Source organism: Callorhinchus milii, unplaced genomic scaffold, assembly GCF_018977255.1.
Source record: "Callorhinchus milii isolate IMCB2004 unplaced genomic scaffold, IMCB_Cmil_1.0 Scaffold1, whole genome shotgun sequence".
Classification (NCBI taxonomy): Eukaryota; Metazoa; Chordata; class Chondrichthyes; order Chimaeriformes; family Callorhinchidae; genus Callorhinchus; species Callorhinchus milii.
Genome location: NW_024704742.1, coordinates 38,607,458 through 38,625,982, shown reverse-complemented (window position 1 = coordinate 38,625,982; position 18,525 = coordinate 38,607,458). Strand labels below are relative to the sequence as shown.

The window sequence follows — 18,525 nt, the reverse complement described above, 5'->3', positions numbered from 1 at the left end:
TGACCAATTTATTATTGTTTTTGGTTTTGGAGGGATTATTATTAGGCTCTGTGTGGAGTAAGGAAACTTGCCCAAGGTTTCGCCCTCTGCCTGGAATTGAACTCAGGTCTCTCACTTGCAAAGCGAGTGCTCTAACCACTGAGCTACAGGACTCCACAATGAAGCATTGATCAGAAATTTAAATAGACCTTCCCTTTGAGTAGCATTTAGCACTATTTATTTCAGCACAGGTATGAGAGCTGGAACTAAACTTATCAACTCAGCAGTGAGAATTTTGTGAACACCCAAATAAACAATCAAGACTCGTAGTGCCAGAAAGGACTTGGGAGACTACAAATACTGTGTACGTGCCAGAAGTTTAAAGGCTTTTAAGGCAGGTCCAAGTGGACCTTAGTGCAGCAGAGTTCAATGCACCATATATGGAATTTGCAACTACCTTACTTAAAGATCATTGCATCCATTGCGCTGCCTTTTCAGATGGTTTGTCGGCCATTAACAATGATATATAGTTAGGTTAAATCTTTGTGAAATTTACTAACTGGCATGAAGTCAATCAAAGTAAATTTTTGATAGTTTTTTATATGGGAATTATTCAGCAAATGAGAATCAATTCATCACTCAACTCCCATTGTTCAAAATCTGGTTATAATTGCGATAGTTTTATTGGTTAATATGGCAAATCTTGTATCCCACTATTAAGTTACTTTGACTCAGCCAGTTTGTAAAAGCAAGGGCCAAAAAACAGTACAGAAACCTTGCACGCTTCCCCGCCACCATGAATAAACGGTTAACGATAACATTCAGATCTTTAATGCACTTCCACAAGATTTATACATTTGGAAGATGGTACACACACAACAGTGAAAAATGAACTGCAATCTGAGCAGGGATATCCCACATTTTGTATCACCTGTAATTCATTTTAGAAGACAGAACTTTTTAACTAACTAAACCTATATTCACAACCAAAAACAGTTCTTCTATATGCAACTGAGTAAATTGGCAACTTTTTTGTTCAACACGGTAGTTCAATGTATCACAACCAATGATTCCCCCTACCCTACAACCATACAAATCGTTACCGTAATTAACGGTAAGCTTGACACAACACAATTAAACATTTGAGCATTCATACTGAAACCTTTATTACAGCAACAGATGCAATGCATCACATACAACAGGGTACGCCAACAAACAAATGTTGCATCACATCAGTTAGTAGCAACTGTATTATATACTATCACAGTACACAGAAGTTAAAGGAATGCGTTTCTCAGGTTATACAAAGCAAAGTAACTACAACATAAAAAATGTTTAGATGCTATATACAGTTTGGGCAAGAACGATGTTGACTTGAGATTTAATGTGGTACAAAAAAAGTCCCAAAAGGGAAACAAAGATGCTTTCAGATTTAACATTTCCTCTTGACATGCTCTTCCGCTAAATTGATGTATATGTCCCCGTTTCTCCACCTAAGAGAGAGTATAATACATTTTAGAACAAGAAAGAAGTTTTCCAAGCTTTACACAAAACTGTAATAATGAAAATACACAGGCCAATACTTCAAGGTGCTGCACCGGAAAGCATTTTACTGCAGCAGATCAGCTCTAGTGACATCAGACCTAGTTTTGGCAAGTCTGACACATTAACCCAGTCAAACCAAAATAATCTACAGCTTGCTTGAGGTTGTTTGGTTACCATTTGTAGTTTCACTACTGAGCTATAAAGAAAAAAACACAAGCATTAAAATGTTTAACTTTTAAATAATAAAAAAACCACACTGAAGATCCATAAGTGAAATACAAGCTGTTACCAAATAAAGAATACTGTATTAATTATGCAGTACCAAATCATTACACATTAAAACAAATGCCTGTAAGAAATGTTTATCCAATGTTATATAATGCAAAGATGACTGAAGACAAAGGCTGAAGTTTTCCAGTTTATCTTTAACGTTGATACATGATGTTGGAAGAGACCATACCACAGGGCAGCATTTTCACGAGCACACCTCACGTTCTGTCCGCAATGCGCGGCCCCAAGAGAATCGTGTGGTCAGGGTGACACGTGTCCTGCAATGAAGTTCCCGCTGGCGGGTACAAACAAGGTATAATGTCAGAGTTAGAAGACAACTTTTTCCTTTCGTCTTGCTGTGTCCTTTATTTGTACCCATTAGCTGTACTTTACCTGTTAAATTTACAGACTTGTTAAAAAGTGTTAATCCCTCAGACCTTTTAACACCTCCTGTTACAAAAGTCACAATCACTCGAGGTGAAAACTCTTTAATAAGGGTACCTGAAGTACAGTACTTTGAGCGAGATAATTACAAAATCTGTTATTTTACATATTTAAACATACATTTGCAAATCGATTCAAGTTCTTCATCAGCTGTAACAAGAGTTACATACCTGCAGTGAAATAACTATATCAGTTTTTCTTTAGTATGGCTGGTAGTTATTCTGGTGACTGCCTGCACCTCTAGATGCCTTTCCATAGCTGCTCTGCTGACCTGTCAAAGGGGATGGATGGATTTTTTTTGTTAAATTTTAATTGCAGAATTGTTATGCACATTAATAAGGTGGCCAATTTACAAATTTGAATGATATCTTTGGCCTCACTTATTAATAACTTAAGAAAAAAAACTGCTAGTACCAACCAAACTGATTCTCAGCAAGCTGCAGAACTAAAAAAAAATGGGTAAAGAGCCCACTTTGAACTATGGCTTAACCTAGTCTTTCACCTCCATAATTTTACCCACCTGGCCACTCACCCCCAAACATCCTCCTTGAGCAGGGAGGACAGGGCAGTCCAGGCCGCAGACTTCTCCACGACCGTCAACGCCACTCCTTGACTGGCCAACAGGAGGCACATCTGCTATGAGGCAAGATGAGTAATGTCAGTTTTCCCCCCTCCAAGATGGAATAGTGTTACCCAGTCAAAAGTTGACTAAACAGATATGAGGCCAAGACATTATTCTCTTTTGTCAAGAGCATTTTTCCAAAAAAAAAACAACTCGCTAATTTGCTACCTTCATGAAGGAATTTGACTTTTTTTTCTGGATATGGCTGTCGGTCACCCTCTTAATACCTTGCCAGTCAAGCCGATCCTATCCCAGTGTTCACACAATGCAATTTGAGCATCGATGACTGATAAGACAGGTGACTGATTTTCCCCACCCTAATCTAATACAGTGATGCCAATGAGAGCATCTTTACTTCTTCCCCAGTTGGAATCAACAAACTCACAGATCAGGTATTGAACCTGAAACCTTGCACATCTTTACGACTCGAGTACCCTTTGGAAAAACTCATGAAGCCACTTCACACTTTCATATAAATGTTGTACAAAACCACTTTTAAATCACATACAACATGAATGGTTACCAATCCAAAACTTACACACAACTTGGTCTGTCACTTTAATTCAAATAAATTGATGCTCAGCAGTTACTGACATGCAACAGTGAAAATCTTCATGGATAATTGAGGTTCCACTGTAATGAGTATTAATGTCAACATTGAAGTAGATACTTGATATGCTTATCAGCAGCTATAAGCTGGACCAATAGAAAAGTGGGCCGCAATTTTTCCATGGAATCCGCTATGAACGATCTCCTCTGCTACAAACAGCAAAAACAAAGTGTGCTCAGCACAGGGCCTCCGCACGCTACTGCCCGGCTGTTTGCTCGATGCTACTGTGGGTGGTGAGGCACGAGCGGGAAATGGACTTCACTCAACCCGAGGACCCGCTGTTGAGATTATCTGTGTGTCTCTCTCCTCTGCCTGTATGCGTTTGTGTATGTCTCTGTGTGAGGGCGTCTCTCTCCCTGTGGATGTGTCTCTGAGTGTCTGTCTGTGAGTGTGTCTCTGTCTGTAAACGCCTGTGAGTGTGCGTCTCTCTGTATCTGTGAGTGTGCGTCTCTCTGTATATGTGAGTGTGTGTCACTCTCTCTGTGAGTGTGTGCCTCTGTGCTTGTGTGCATTTCTGAGTGCATGGGCGTGCGTGTCTCTCTGTAACTGTGAGTATATGTCACTGTCTGTGAGTGCACGTTGCTCTGTGTCTGTGAGTGCGTCGCTCTGTGATTGCGAGTGCATTGCTGTCTGTGAGTGTGTCTCTCTGTGCCTGTGAGCGTGCATCACTCGCTGTCTGTGCCTGCGTGTCGCTCGCTGTCTGTGCCTGCGTCGCTCGCTGTGTCTGTGCCTGCGTCGCTCGCTGTGTCTGTGCCTGCGTCGCTCGCTGTGTCTGTGCCTGCGTCGCTCGCTGTGTCTGTGCCTGCGTGTCGCTCGCTGTGTCTGTGCCTGCGTGTCGCTCGCTGTGTCTGTGCCTGCGTGTCGCTCGCTGTGAATGTGCCTGCGTGTCGCTCGCTGTCTGTGCCTGCGTGTCGCTCGCTGTCTGTGCCTGCGTGTCGCTCGCTGTCTGTGCCTGCGTGTCGCTCGCTGTCTGTGCCTGCGTGTCGCTCGCTGTCTGTGCCTGCGTGTCGCTCGCTGTCTGTGCCTGCGTGTCGCTCGCTGTCTGTGCCTGTGTGTCGCTCGCTGTCTGTGCCTGTATGTCGCTCGCTGTGTCTGTGTATCGCTCGCTGTGTCTGAGGGAGTGTGTCGCTCAGGCTCTCTTTCTGTAATTGTGTGTGTCTCTGTGAGTGTGTCGGTAAGTCTGTGGGTGAGTGTGTGTCTCTGTGAGTCTCCCCCCCTCCCCCCCACCCAAGTGGGCCACCCAGTTTTTGTTAAAGAAAGCATTAATATTTTTTTTTTACGGCCATCTAATATGTGTTATTTCTTCATAGTTAGTTTTTATCAATAGTGAAAATATGTAGGTTAGTAGTAAAATAGTACCAATCAACCCCTCGCAATTTTTGGCAAAATTGGTCAAATTTCCCCACAGTTTTTGCCAAATATTTCCACAATTTTCTATTGGCCCCAGCTATAAGCAACACAATGGACAGAGGTGACACAAAGCTGCAAGCCTCTTTTATTTGATTCCCCAAAATACATTTTTCTTTTTTTTGTCACAATTTTTACAGTGTTCAGCAAGTAAAATGCCTTTCAGGGTTTTCTATACAATTCACAAGTATTTCTCTGAAACCACACCTTTTTACAGGAAATGTGCAACCATTTAATTCTCCAACTGCATTACTTACTATTGTAGGTATTGTATTCTGGGCCATATCCATAGTTGTTGTAGTTATACCCAGAGTAATCATAACCCCCATAGCCATTGTACGCAGGATTGCTGTAGCCATTATTATAACTACTATAACCTTGATTCCAGTAGCTGTTGTATCCCTGGTTCCAGTTCTGATTTTGCCCTAAAAAAAATAGCAACACAAACAACTTTGGAGTTTGTTCTACGACTCTTGTATGTCATGCCCCAGAAAGCTTACAAGAGACCCAATATACACCACAAGATATAAATGCCTGCCAGATAACAGCAAACAAATTTAATGCCAGGACTCAAGAAAGTCTACAAGAGACTACTTCTATACCACCTAAACAGAAAGTATTCAGAGGCTAAAAGCATTATATGTGTGTCTATCTGCAGGAAGATTTAGTGGCCCAGTGCAAGTGAACACAAAAAGCACTGCCTTTACTCAGCATGCCACTCGCCATTGTTGTCAGATGTCAACATTTAATGTGAAGGCACACCCCCTCGTGCAAAACCAAAAAAGCCTCACAAATAGTCAAAATTAAATTACACAGATAGCTTCCCGATTGAGGAAAATGTATTGAAAATAGTCTAGTCAACTACTGGGCAAATTGTAAAACTTTCAATTCTGGTGGCATTCTTCAAATGTGCTTTTGTAATTTATACACCAAGCGCAACACAACACTTGGAAGTACAGTCCAAATGATGGGTGGTTAAATGTTTCCAGCCAGGAACTACACACTTCTTAATTCTAATATGGCAATACAACATGTATTTAGAGAAAATAGCAGTCATTATTATGCAGGACCACAGTGAATTTCTACTGGTACAATCTTCCACCCAAGAAACTAGACCAGAGAGCAAGAGGAAGAAAGATTGCAAGAAAGACGGTGCTGTCTTGGGTTGTGCACAGAAAAAGATCAACTCTCACAGTCGTACCAATCTCCAACGAGTGTGAGTTACCACAAGCAGAACTTGAATCTAGGTCAGTGAATCTTCTTTGCCTATCCCCAGCATAAAAACAGTAACTGGAAGGAGATAAAAATTAACCTTAATTTGGTGGACTTAGTTGTACCCGTCTCCATGCAGGACACCTCAGAACAATTTACTTCATTGGAAATACAGACAGACTCCATTATGAAGCATTGTTTTAGATCCATAAACCCAAACATTGTATTACAATGAGGACACAAAGCCAACTTGGCCACTTCAACATTATTTCCTATGTACCGCTCGTAGGAGGTGTGACTCATGCCATTTCTTGAAAAATGACTGAAAATAATTCCCATAAGTTGCGCCCAGCACACAGGGAAGCCTGGAACCGCACTCTCTGGTCCGATTGATGACTGAGTTAGAACCAAACCTGCAATGGCAAGGTGCATTATAACAGGATTAGCCTGTACCTACCAATACCCTCAATGAACCACAGCTTTGTAAACATTCTGGACACCCAACTCAATATCACAGGGTCTTTATACCATTTACAGTAAAATTACAATATTTACTTTCCCTCTGATAAAGTTATGAAGCTGTTCACACCAAAGTAAACAATGCAGCAATCAGTGATGTCCACAACACAACATCTGCTACCGGAGATAGCCACAATTTTGGCCGCAGAAGGTTGAGAGGCTAAACCACTCACACCAACCATGCGTATTACAGTGAAGTGAGTTTTCAGAACCTGCACTGGGAAATAAACTGGATCGTTTCTAAAACATGGGAGCTGCAGGTGGCATTGCAGGACTGCTTCCTTAAGGCATTCTGCAATATAAATGCAACAGATAGATTTTCAAATGAATGCCATATATTTGATATGATGTTACACAGATCGATTAGATTTTTCTACATTCATAATTCAGCAATTAACATCTTCGTTCAAAACGGTATACGTACCTCATCCAACATAGAATTTCCTTTCAAGCAGGAAAAGACTAACCAGATGAAACCATTGACCTAGCCATGCATTCCTTTACTTTTCCAGTAAAGAAACCATTTGATGTTCAAAACCCACTTGTCAGGAAATGAACTTACCCCCTCTACCACGACCTCTTCCACCAAACCCACCTCCACCTCTGCCTCCTCGTTGCTGTTGCTGCCTGTAGACTTCCTTGGGTTGCGCCACTTTAATTTCACACTGTGAAAATTGTGAAGTCATAGGTCAAAGGAATTTATCAACTAAAAGCATCATTAAACAAAGGTTATTCTGTATTGCTCATTTTCTTAAAATGTAATTTTGCTCTTTAAGGAAAAAGATAAGCATAAGAAATAGAATCATTTGTGAAGCGGTTTAAGTAAAATTAAAAATATGGCACATTTGTCATATAAAAATATATATACACACACACTTGTACCACAAAGATTTATCCAGAAAATGTGTAAAATAATCATTTTATATGATATAGTGCTTCATGTTGCTGAGACGTCTCAAACCGCTTCACAGAATTTACTGTAAATTCTAGTGACTTTATTTGTAGACAAACACAGCAGTCAATTTGAACAACCAACGTTCCACAAACAGTCAAGAAGCACATGTCCAATGTTATCTAGGATTGTTGGCCAAAACACCAGAAGAAACATCCTTTTCCGTTCAAAAGATCTTTAACATCCACCTGAACAGGCAGATGGGAAATTGGTTTAATTTGAAGGATGGCATCTCTGACAGTGCAGCTTTCCCAGCATTGTACAGTGTTGGCCTGGACCATGAGCTCAGAGTCCCTACGTTGGGTTTGAACTCACAATCTGAGTCACAAGTGAGAGTGCCACTAACTGAACCAGGCTGACACCTTGATAGCCAGATGAATCTACTGAAACAGATACACATACAAATAAGTAAAGGTGCATGATTTATTAAAAATCAGACCATTCGACTTTCTACTCTGTTCACTTCTATCCCTCCAGTTGGCTCCCAATGTCTTGGCACCTAGCCATCATCACCAATGTGAAACCCACATCAAAGAGGCATACATTTCATTGTCCATGCCTTTGTCAACTCTCAGCTGGACTGCTCTAACGCCCTCCTCGCCGGTCTCCCCTCCACTATCATCCATAAAATCCAAATCATTCAAACCTCTGCCGCCCGCATTCTCACCCGCACGAAACTCCGCTCCCTGATCACCCCAGTCCTTGCCAGACTGCACTGGCTGCCTATCCCAGAGAGAATGATTTCAAGATCCTCACCCTTGTATTAAGTCCCTGCACTCCTCTGTACCCCCGACCTCTCTGACCTCTCTCCTCAAAACAGTACCCGTTGCCTTTGTTCCTCCGGTCTGGCCTCCTCCTCGTCCCCGAGTCCTCCACTCCACCCTCGGCGGCCGTGCCTTCAGCCACTATGCCCCGAGGCTCTGGAACTGCCTTCCTTCGTCTCGCTCCCTCCCTTCCTATTTTCAGGTCTCTGCTGAAGACCTTTCTTTTCGACCGCGCCTTTGGTTACCTTCCTCCCCCTCCCCCTGGCTCGGTCCCGGGATCCGTTACTGTGATGCGCTCTGAGACACCACCCAGCATGGAGGGCACTATATAAATCCAAGTTGTTGTTGTTATGGATCTAGGAGTATCCAAACAGTAAAAAATGTAAAATTGAATTTAGAAATAGAGCTGTTAAATGTTCTATGTGAATTGCTTAAAGGATCAGCAGTACAATATTAGGAATAGGAGGAGCTCATCTAGTCTGCTCTGACGGATTGTTAAATCACAGCAGATATTTTTAATCCTAGTTTCCCGCTTTAAAGGTATACCTCTTAATACACTAAGCAAATGGTGCTGTTCCTTGGTGTATTTTTAGATTGTCAAACAGTTCCATAATCAGTCAGTTCTATTACTAGCTGTGCTACTCATAAATAAGAGATTTCATGTGGGGCCCACTCATGTTGATCCACTGGAAGACTGAAAAAAGGACCATTCTCCCTTTGTCATCATAAACAATTCTGAAAGAACTAAGACAACATTGCTGCTTAGAAATCTGGAGGTGCAAAAACCGTAGGAGTAAAGGAACTCATTTTTATGGCATTTGTATGAAACAAATATTTGGGATAATTCCATGGACTAAAGAATGGATAAAAGGCAATCTAGTATACTTATTTCAACATTTTGACCTTAGTTGCAGCAGTTAGTCATTCATCAGATACAGCACGAGACAGAAGACATGCAACTAAGAAAAACATCAACAAGCATTTATATAGCTCTCTTCGTGCATCTCAGAATTTAAAGAGACATTGTGAAACCTTCAATCCCTTAAGATTATAAAAGCTCAAGGAGAAGATGGTCAAAACTCACACTAAGAAATAAAACTAGTTAATAAAACCCTTTGTCTACTGCTAAACCCCACCAAACAAGGTTATGATACATATGGAAAACTTAAACTTTTTTTAATGACATGCACTATGAAGAGGGTCCCAGCAATTTTTCATCCCCTAAAGAATAATCCTATTTGCACCTTATCACATCATCAAAATGGTTAAAGTGCTTTGCAGGATTTACTGTATAGTGATTGTGTACTTGTAAACATATTCAGACTAATGATTTCTCCATATTCTTAGTGAAAGTGCTACACAACAGTAACTTCTACTAAGCCCATTCTCATTGGAATATATTCACTTTCTTCCAGTGGTAATTGAACACACAATGGAGCCTGGAGGACAGGGTGGTGAGGAAGACAACACACAACAGACCTAAGGAGGTATTGTTACTTACACCAAGTTAAAAACATATTTTAAAAAATGACACAATACATAGCAATTTATTATTATTATTTTCTTGGGGGATGGGGGTGTGGGGGTTATCCGGGTGTCTGACGCACGTGGAAACCCATCACCAAGCTAAGAATATCCAAACCAAACATCCCCACTTCACCTGGAAATCCCAGAGATAGATTGTTGGAACGGAATGCGTACTCTCTCCCTGGAGGATCACATCCTGCTTACCTAATTCTGTAAAATACTAGGAGTAGGTTGGCAAGAGCCATGTCTTGGGGATCCTAGCTGTGCGTTGGGAGTACTGCTGGAGTCTTATCCAGCTAAAGCCATGTGGCTTACCATTGATAGCACTATCTGGCAAGCTTTCCCATTGTTTGTCCAGCTGGGAGCACCCTATAAGTTAGGATTTGGGCTTGCAGGGTGAACAGGAGCTGAGTGGGAGGATTCCCTGCCCCCAGTGGCTGGTCTGCCCTTCCAGGTCCTGCCGATGAGCCAGGCTGGCTATGCTGTTATCAGCAGTGCCCTGGAATACTGCAGATCTGTCTGGCTCAGGAACTACCAAGAATGCCACAAACCTTCTGGTGCCAAACATGTCAACTTCGAGCCAGTTCAGCTCCAAGGAGACACCGCTTACCTCCACATAGTAAATGATGAAAATAATATGTGGAGCACAACATTTCTTCACAGTGAACACACCCAAGACAAAAAAAACAATCAATATCTCTGTTCAGTTAAACCCTATGGGTGTGGTCTTGGGCGTGTACGAGAGAATAAAACTTTCTGGTTTGCCTTCAGGGAAGAGCTCATCACAACGCTGTCACTAGCAAGTTGTTCTTGGCAGGTATATCTAGGTTGGCGAAGTTCCTGGATTATTCAAAGAAATTGTTTTGGTGGATGTTATGTAAGTGCATTAAAAAGCATCAGTTGATAGCATTATGGTGTAATTAATGCACCATTTTTGAGTAATTTGTCCACTAATCTACGCCATTCTGTTGATGTGATGAATCAACCCAGGTTAACCCACGCCATTGGAGTTGGATGCTTCAGACCAGCCAAAGAAACACAGAACCCCTGGAAGACAGAATCTTTCTCACACCTGTATGATGGGACACAAACACTACACTATTATCTTAAGCAGTGTCTGTTTAATTTGTAGCCAAGGAAGCTCCATCAAACTGTAGACCTCCATCATGAAGGTGTGTAATTCACTGAGTAAACATCCCAAAGTCATATCCAAACAGCAGCATGGGATTCCCATCATTCCAATCCTCTAATATTTGAAAGCTGCACCCAGTTTGTAAGTGGAAGGCACACAAAAGACTTCCAACTTAACACTGTGCTTAACACAACTCCACCAAAGCAATATCAAAGCAAAATGCTTTGAGACGTCTCGAAGACGTGATAAGGCACTATATCAAATGTAAGGATTATTATTATTAATAAATGAAAGACAAAAAATTTAAATACTGTGCTCACCCAGTCAAAAAATAAAAACAGCCTAACGTCTATAACCCCCTCGATCATATCCTACAAACTCCTTGTTTTGTGAAACACCCAGGCAAGGAGAAACTATGCAATATGGTGAGGAAGAGATAAAGTTTTCAAAATGTTCTCTCTTGATTGTGGTGTGATCCAGAATTTCAAAGTCTTGTCGTAGCTGTCTTACGAGATTGGAAAGATTTCACAGCCACACAATACGTTTTAATCAATTTGTTCAGTGGCAGGGCTTATTAACTGAACGAAAGTTACTGCTTCATCCACAACATGAGAGGGAGTGGTCAGTCACTTCTGAAATCCTGCACACAATTTTAGGGAAAATACCACCAATCTCAATTTAGACCGCAGGTAGTACTCACAGAATATGGCACAAGAAAAAAAAACACACACCAACAAGATGACCATAAGTAAGCCTTTGGTCCCTACAAGTTTGACAACTCCACAAAAATATGATTTCCTGAAAATTACCAAATCAATTGCCATCAAGACTAACAGGAGAAATAACCATTTCTCAGTTATCTATGGGACATTGTTCTCAAGGAGTTTGGTCTTTGAGGTAAATTTACCCAAACACTTCAGAATGCAGGATCGATCCCACTACTCTTCCAGCCATCTCATAGATTTTCTCCTCAGATCTGCCTAATGTAAAAGGTGACTGAAATTGGGTCAACACCTCGAGTTTCCCATTATTTTGCTGTCCCTTCTTATTTCTAAAGGTGACACTACAATTTTGTGTTCACCATCTGAAAGCTTAACTACTATAGAATGGTACTTAAGAAGGCAGTAAAAGATAATATTTTTTCTGGATAATTGTGATTTAAAAAGAACTTGAATAAAGCGACAATCAGTAGGTTTATAAGCTTTATTGTTTATAAGCTGCACTGCCTTTTCACATGATTGATATACAAGTTTAAATAAATATTGAATCGTAAATGTCCTAGAGAATCATAGAATATTACAGCACAGAAGGAGGCCACTCGGCCCATCGTGCCTGTGCCGGCTCTTTGGAAGAGCAACCTAATCAGTCCTATTTCCCCATATCCTTGCAAATCAAGTTAAAATTAAAGGAACACACATCCAGACTTTACTAGTTGCACATCATACTGTACATGGCATAGCATAACCAAATAATGTTTTGAAGTAAGAAAGTTTGGCATACAAGCTTCAAGGTGCTTTTCACTAAAACCAACATAATATTACGTACTCCTTATATCAAATGATGAAAAATCTTACTACACATACCTTGCTAGATCCTACATTGTGATACTTGTTCTCCAAAAGCCGTTTTACTGGTTCTTCCTCCTTGAACGTGATGAAACAGAATCCTCTCCTCTCGTTTGTCTTGTTGTCGATGGGTAGCTCAATACCTTCAATCTGCAATGCAAAGTTCAACTACATCAAATTTGAGTGATCTGTTTCAGAATCTGAGTCAAACCTGATCCGTTCTCTGTTCATAATTTGCTTTAAAATAGTTTTTTTAAACAAATTTTCATTATAAATACCTTTTTGGCAAACATCAATCAGTAAAGAGCAATAATCTCCCGAATTTCAGTTTAAGAAAGCAAATTGAGCATTTTGTTGGTATTTGGGATGGTGCCCAATGTGTGCACATATCCACAAATGCAAATATTGCAATGTGTACATCAATAAATCAACTGTTTTGTTCGTACCCAGTATGTTTTCTACAGGGGAAGGTGATCAAAGGTATGGTTGAAGAAGAAAGACTTCAGGTGTGATTTGAAAATGGGGAAAAAGGGGGCAGATAGAGGGTTTGAGGCAAGGAGTTCTAGAGATTCAGGGGATAGTGGCTGAAGGCACAGCCTACAATGGTAGAGCAGAGGAGGTGAGAAACGTGCAGAAGACCCAAGCCAACTGAGTAAAGGCAGCGAGTAATGGAGTGGGATATGATCAGATTGGAGAGGTAAGGAAGCGCCAGGGCATAAAAGTGAGAGGCAGGGTCTTGAAATAAATTTAAATTTTCACCAAATTTACCTTATTGATGCAAAAATCTGCATCCCCTCTCTCCTCTGTAGACCACCAAACTCTTTCCCCCCCATCTAAAAATCTGGGGTTTTATTTGACGAACAAGAAACTACTAATGGTTCTTAGCTATCCAAAGTACATACATTCCCTCAGGGATTACTAGACAGCAATTAGTTGGGGAATTCTGGCTTACTTTCACCTCCCTACTCAAAAGATAGGATTTTAGCACCCTTTTTTGACAGCTGGGATATAATATAATTTAAATTTATGTAGCACCTTTCAGGTCGAGAAGAAGTCTCAAAGTACTTAACACCGCTGGCTGTGCACCTGAGCTGGGGGTGGAAGCTGAAGGGGTGGGGTGAGGAAAAGAAAGATGGCAAAAAGCATAGTCAAAGAGGTACACCTTGGGATAACCTCACTCAGCAGATAAGAGGTCAAACGTGCAACATCCCTGGTTAACATGGTTTAATGTCACATAATGCCTCACTGATCAAAAAAGCCATCACAATTTTTTTGATCACTACCTAGAGAAAGGGAATTCAATTTGTTGGGTCAATAATCAAACGCACTGTGTGCAGAGTCAACCACTACAAACAAATACTACCATAAAAGTAACTTCACAGACCAATCTTCATCTACAAAAGGCCATACATCAAACATGAGAATTAGATTATCATTAATCCCTTATAAAAAACGATTAAAAGAGCAGTATTTTAATGCAGTTACATTAAAACGATTCTCACTCAAATAACTGCTGCAGACATTCAGCAGTGGAGGGAGATGCTGAGATTTGAATCCATAGCATGTGGCTGGAAATGTGCTTCTTGCAAGACTAGGAATTCAAAGTGTGACTTGGTCACGTTAGACTGAAGGCTGCAACTGAGCACGAGAGGAATTTTTCATTGTAGCAAGACAGAAATACCCTATGAAAGGAAGTGTGTTAAGTGAAAGAATGTATTTAAGTCCTTCAAAAGCAAACAAAATGCTCTTTCTTTGAAAGAAGAAAGATTTTGAAAAATAAAACTAACTTCCCAGCTGGAAGATATTTCCTTAGTTATAAGACACATGTATTTGGGCTCTTGTGATTTTTCGTTTAAACTTTATGTATGAATGTATGGCATTATGAACAAGTGTGCATTTTAATGCCCAGTGTGCACTGTGCCTTTGTCAATTTTATGCACAAAACAATTTGAGAAAGAAGACAGTACAAAAAAGGTTTCAAGTATAACATTGGAACCTGGTTGCTGCCACAACTTGGGGCTGTAGTGTATCATAAAAAATATTTACAAATCATTGGTACAAATGCAAAGAGTTTGAAAATCCAATCTTCATTCAATAATGGCCCTTTAAAAATCTCTTAGTCAATCCACTGGTCACCTTAAAAATACTTAATTAAACATGTTTGACACAAACTGCCCTTCCTTTCTAATAAAGGGATAGTCTTGATTTTTATTCCTGATTTATTAAAATTTTACAAATCAACTGACAACGACAACTTAGTTGACAGTTGATCAAAGCATAGAAGAATCAAAACATTAGTCCAGAACTCTGTCAAAGATACATAGTACACCTGTCAATGTGATCCTCCAAATCTTACTGATGACTTCCCATAAACTTAAAAATAGAAACTGCCTCTATTTACTATGAATAGTAACCATTAACATTAACGTCTTTCTGCCAATGAGGCAATGAGTTATAAATTACCTCTCCGTACGCTCCGAAATAGTCCTTAACCATTTCTTCTGGTACATCAGGGCTAAGACCACCAACAAACACTTTCTTCGCTGGCTCCTTGCCCTTTAATGCTTTAGCTCGTTTAGGATCAATGAGTCTGCCATCCAGCTTGTGCTCTTTGAGTTCTAAGACCTGCAAGAGTTTAAGAAGTTAACATACTAAAGCTACAAGTTTCAATAATTTCCCCTACATATTGAAATGACAAGACTAATCACTGAAACCATTACTTAAAATAATCATCATTGTGCACCAATTGTGACCACAAACTTCAGAAAATCTAAACTGCATCTCTGAAGCTTCAAGTTCTTCCATTCTGGACTCTGCTTTAGTCCCAGTTTTTGAGCCTAAAAAGTTGAAGGCTCACTGACTCATGGTGAAAAGGTAAAAGTACTGGCTTTATTACATATCTGCCCCAAGAATATTTACACCATGTTCAAGGTACAAATCTTATTACCTTTAAATTTTTGATAAATTGCACTTTTGATAAATTCTCTTAAAGAAATTCACACATTCCTTTGTGCCGATAATCTCTGAAATTCATCATTTATTCTTTCATAGTGATAATATTTGCAACTAATTCATCACTTTTTTCTCCTCCCCCACCTTCAGTCTTAAAAAAGGTTCTAGCAACCATCTGTTACAAAGATATTCAATCTTCTGCACCAGAGGTCAGAGGTTCATGTACACAGTTGTGTACTTATGCCGCTGAGCTCTCCTTTCTTGTTCCTTGTTCTGATCTCATTGAAACAAGATTTCAAAAACAAATGGCATAATTACATAAATTATTCATTCATAACATTGATCTCTGCTGCACAAATATCAATGTCTATGACTGATTCAAGCTTTTTTAAAATAGTTTAATAGGTAAGTTTCTTCAAATCATACAGAGATATTAAAAAAAGTAATATCTTCTGGGCTACAATGGCCAATTACTTATTATTCACGAAGCATGAGCCAAAGAAGCTTACCCATGGAGGGGAGCAGTTCCTACCTCGATCCAAAATATATTTTTTCCCAGCGGGGATCAATATCAGAAAGCACATTTGTGTACTTAAAATGATCACATCCGCTCTTTACTCACCTAGCTTCCTGCCAATTAGTCATGAACTGGGTGAAAAGCAGAGGTCAGTGCCACAAGAACACAAACTGCACGCTTCTTGGTATCATTCCCTGCTGACAACAAATATCTTCAAAATCGATCGAGTTTTGAACAATATTCTCACAGGTAAGGTTCTACAGTTTATACGTACAATATGGATAATGTTTAAGTAAAAATCACTCAAGTTCTAAAACCTCATCCGAAGTATTGGTTTCCGTGGGTCTATCGATAAGGATTCATCTTTATCACAAGATATTTTGATCATTATGCCCAACAAATATAATATACACACATACATATGTTGTTTAAAAAACAATAATAAGACGCATATGGAACATTCTCTTTCCATAAAGTTGCAAACACAACAATTATGGATGACCCCAAGTGCAAATCAAAAGGAGAGAAATATTGTAAGGCAGTCTTCCAAATCAGGCTGGTTAACACTACCAATACTTGAATCGTGAATAGTATTAATTATGCAACTGAACAGAACACCTCAATAAAACACACTAATAACTACTGTAAACAAAGGAAGTGAAAAAATGAGTTTCTTTAGGTTATTTGGTTACAAAGATCTTCAGATTTTCAAGGAAGTGTTCATATACATTTGTAGAGTGCAGTTTTGAACATGCCAATGCAATTTAAGATAAATAAATGAACAACCATTTTGTAATCTTCAAACTACAAAACAGTAAGTAAAAGTAATTTACCCTGTCCACACTTGCAGGCTCTCTGAATAGTACAAAACCAAATCCTCTTGATCGCCCAGTAATGGGGTCCATCTTTATGGTACAATCCACTACTTCACCAAACTTGGATAAGTAATCTGTCAAATCCTTCTTGCTGGTATCCCAGCTAAGACCCCCAATGAACATTTTTCTGTGGACAACAATATTTTTGAAAAAAGATTATTATTGTTGTTTTAACACGTGTAACTACATTACAAAATTAATACTCATGTACAGTACCCACTAATGCTGCTCAAATTATTTCACCGTGTGTGTGTGTGTCCCGTCCCCCCCCCTCCCACCCCCTTTGATGATAATGTGCAATTTGCATTTTTAAATGATCGCTGAAACGTGTTCGTGTTCTAATATAAAACCTAACATTTGCATTCGCCTGTCCCTGGCCAAAATTATCTCCCCTTCCCCCTCATAACAAGTATAAATCTGTAACCACTTAGATCTCTCCTCTGCAAACGTGTCGGTGCATAATAGATGGAAGCAAGGGTGGGTGCCTCAAACTCTTTGGAGGAGGAGGAGGTTGCTTTAAAAAGAAACTGTCTAGCTCAGCTAGTGCTTCACACGATCATTTGTTTTTATGAACACACACACAAACACACACACAAAAAAAAAGGAAAAGGGGGAAAAAAAACACCTCATTACAAACGAACACACCTGGCGCGCGCGCGCGCGAGTGCGTGTGTGTGTGTGTTTAACCCCCCAAAAAAGGGGCAGATTTTTTAATTATATATATATAAAGAAAGAAGCGAGACAGAGAAAGGGGAGGAGGGGAAAAGGAGGTCACATCACTGTGTAGAGCTGAGTCAATGCGCCACGAATCAAAATCCACACAGAAAAAAAAACACACACACACACACACACAACAGACAGATACAGATAGAGACGGACGGGATACACCGGGGACTGTGGAGAGGGCCAGTGACTGACTGAGTGACTGACTGTACCCCTCCCCTCACCCCCACCCCATAACATTATAATCTAATAATAAAATAATAGCCCGGGCCCGGGGGGGGGGGGGGGGGAGGCCGGGCCAGGGGGCCGGGCCAGGGGGAGGCCGGGCCAGGGGTGGGGGGGGAGGCCGGGCCAGGGGGGGGGGAGCGCCCCCACCCCACCCGCACCGGGGTGTGTATCTAACAACCACAGTAATCACACCGCCCGCTCACACCCTGACAGCACAGGGGCCGGGACAGGGGGGACCGGGACAAAGACCTGGGCCTCTCTCCCTCCCTCTCTCCCTCTCGCTCACCCCTCGTCCTCCTCGTTCTTGCTCGCGTTTATTTTGGCTCCTTCGGGGAACTCGTCTGTCGCCGCCATGGTCTGCTCCATGAGGCCGCCGGCGGACGAGGGCGTGTAATCGTACTCGGAGTCCATGGCGGCCCGGGGTGTGTGTGTGTGTGGGGTGTGTGTGTGTGTGTGCGCGAGTCTGTCTCTCGGGGTGTGGGTGCTGTGTGCGGGGGGGGGCGGGTGGGGGTGGGTGGGGGGCGGGGGTTTGGGTGAGGCGGGGCGGGGTCGGGTCGGGTTGGGCGGGGCGGGTGCGGGGGGGGGGCCGGGCCGGGCCGGGCTTTGGGGGGGAGGGGGTCGGTCTCGGCGTCGCGGACGTTACAAAATGGCGGCGTTGTCGGCAGGAAGATCCGGGCATTTC

General features: G+C 41.2%; 1 protein-coding gene across 11 annotated transcripts; it reads right to left on the bottom strand.

The window, feature by feature from the left end:
* Window positions 1–794: 794 nt before the first annotated feature.
* On the bottom strand, window positions 795–18,327 carry hnrnpdl (heterogeneous nuclear ribonucleoprotein D-like). 11 transcript variants are annotated; one of them, XR_006085488.1, is made up of 10 exons: window positions 18,130–18,314; window positions 16,851–17,019; window positions 15,012–15,173; window positions 12,567–12,698; window positions 7,171–7,273; window positions 5,135–5,302; window positions 2,759–2,874; window positions 2,409–2,509; window positions 1,985–2,089; window positions 1,422–1,472 (listed from the first exon to the last, which is right to left on the bottom strand). XR_006085488.1 is itself a non-coding variant. In XM_042340550.1 (9 exons), the coding sequence occupies exons 1-8, from the start codon at window positions 18,252–18,254 to the stop codon at window positions 2,423–2,425; spliced, it is 1,062 nt and encodes a 353-aa protein (XP_042196484.1). In that variant the 5' UTR covers window positions 18,255–18,314; the 3' UTR covers window positions 1,422–1,472; window positions 2,409–2,422. The 11 variants fall into 11 exon arrangements, 7 of the variants coding, with proteins under 7 accessions (XP_042196471.1, XP_042196480.1, XP_042196477.1 ...); XR_006085489.1 differs by having other exon boundaries at window positions 2,759–2,871; XR_006085490.1 differs by having other exon boundaries at window positions 7,204–7,273.
* Window positions 18,328–18,525: the final 198 nt, after the last annotated feature.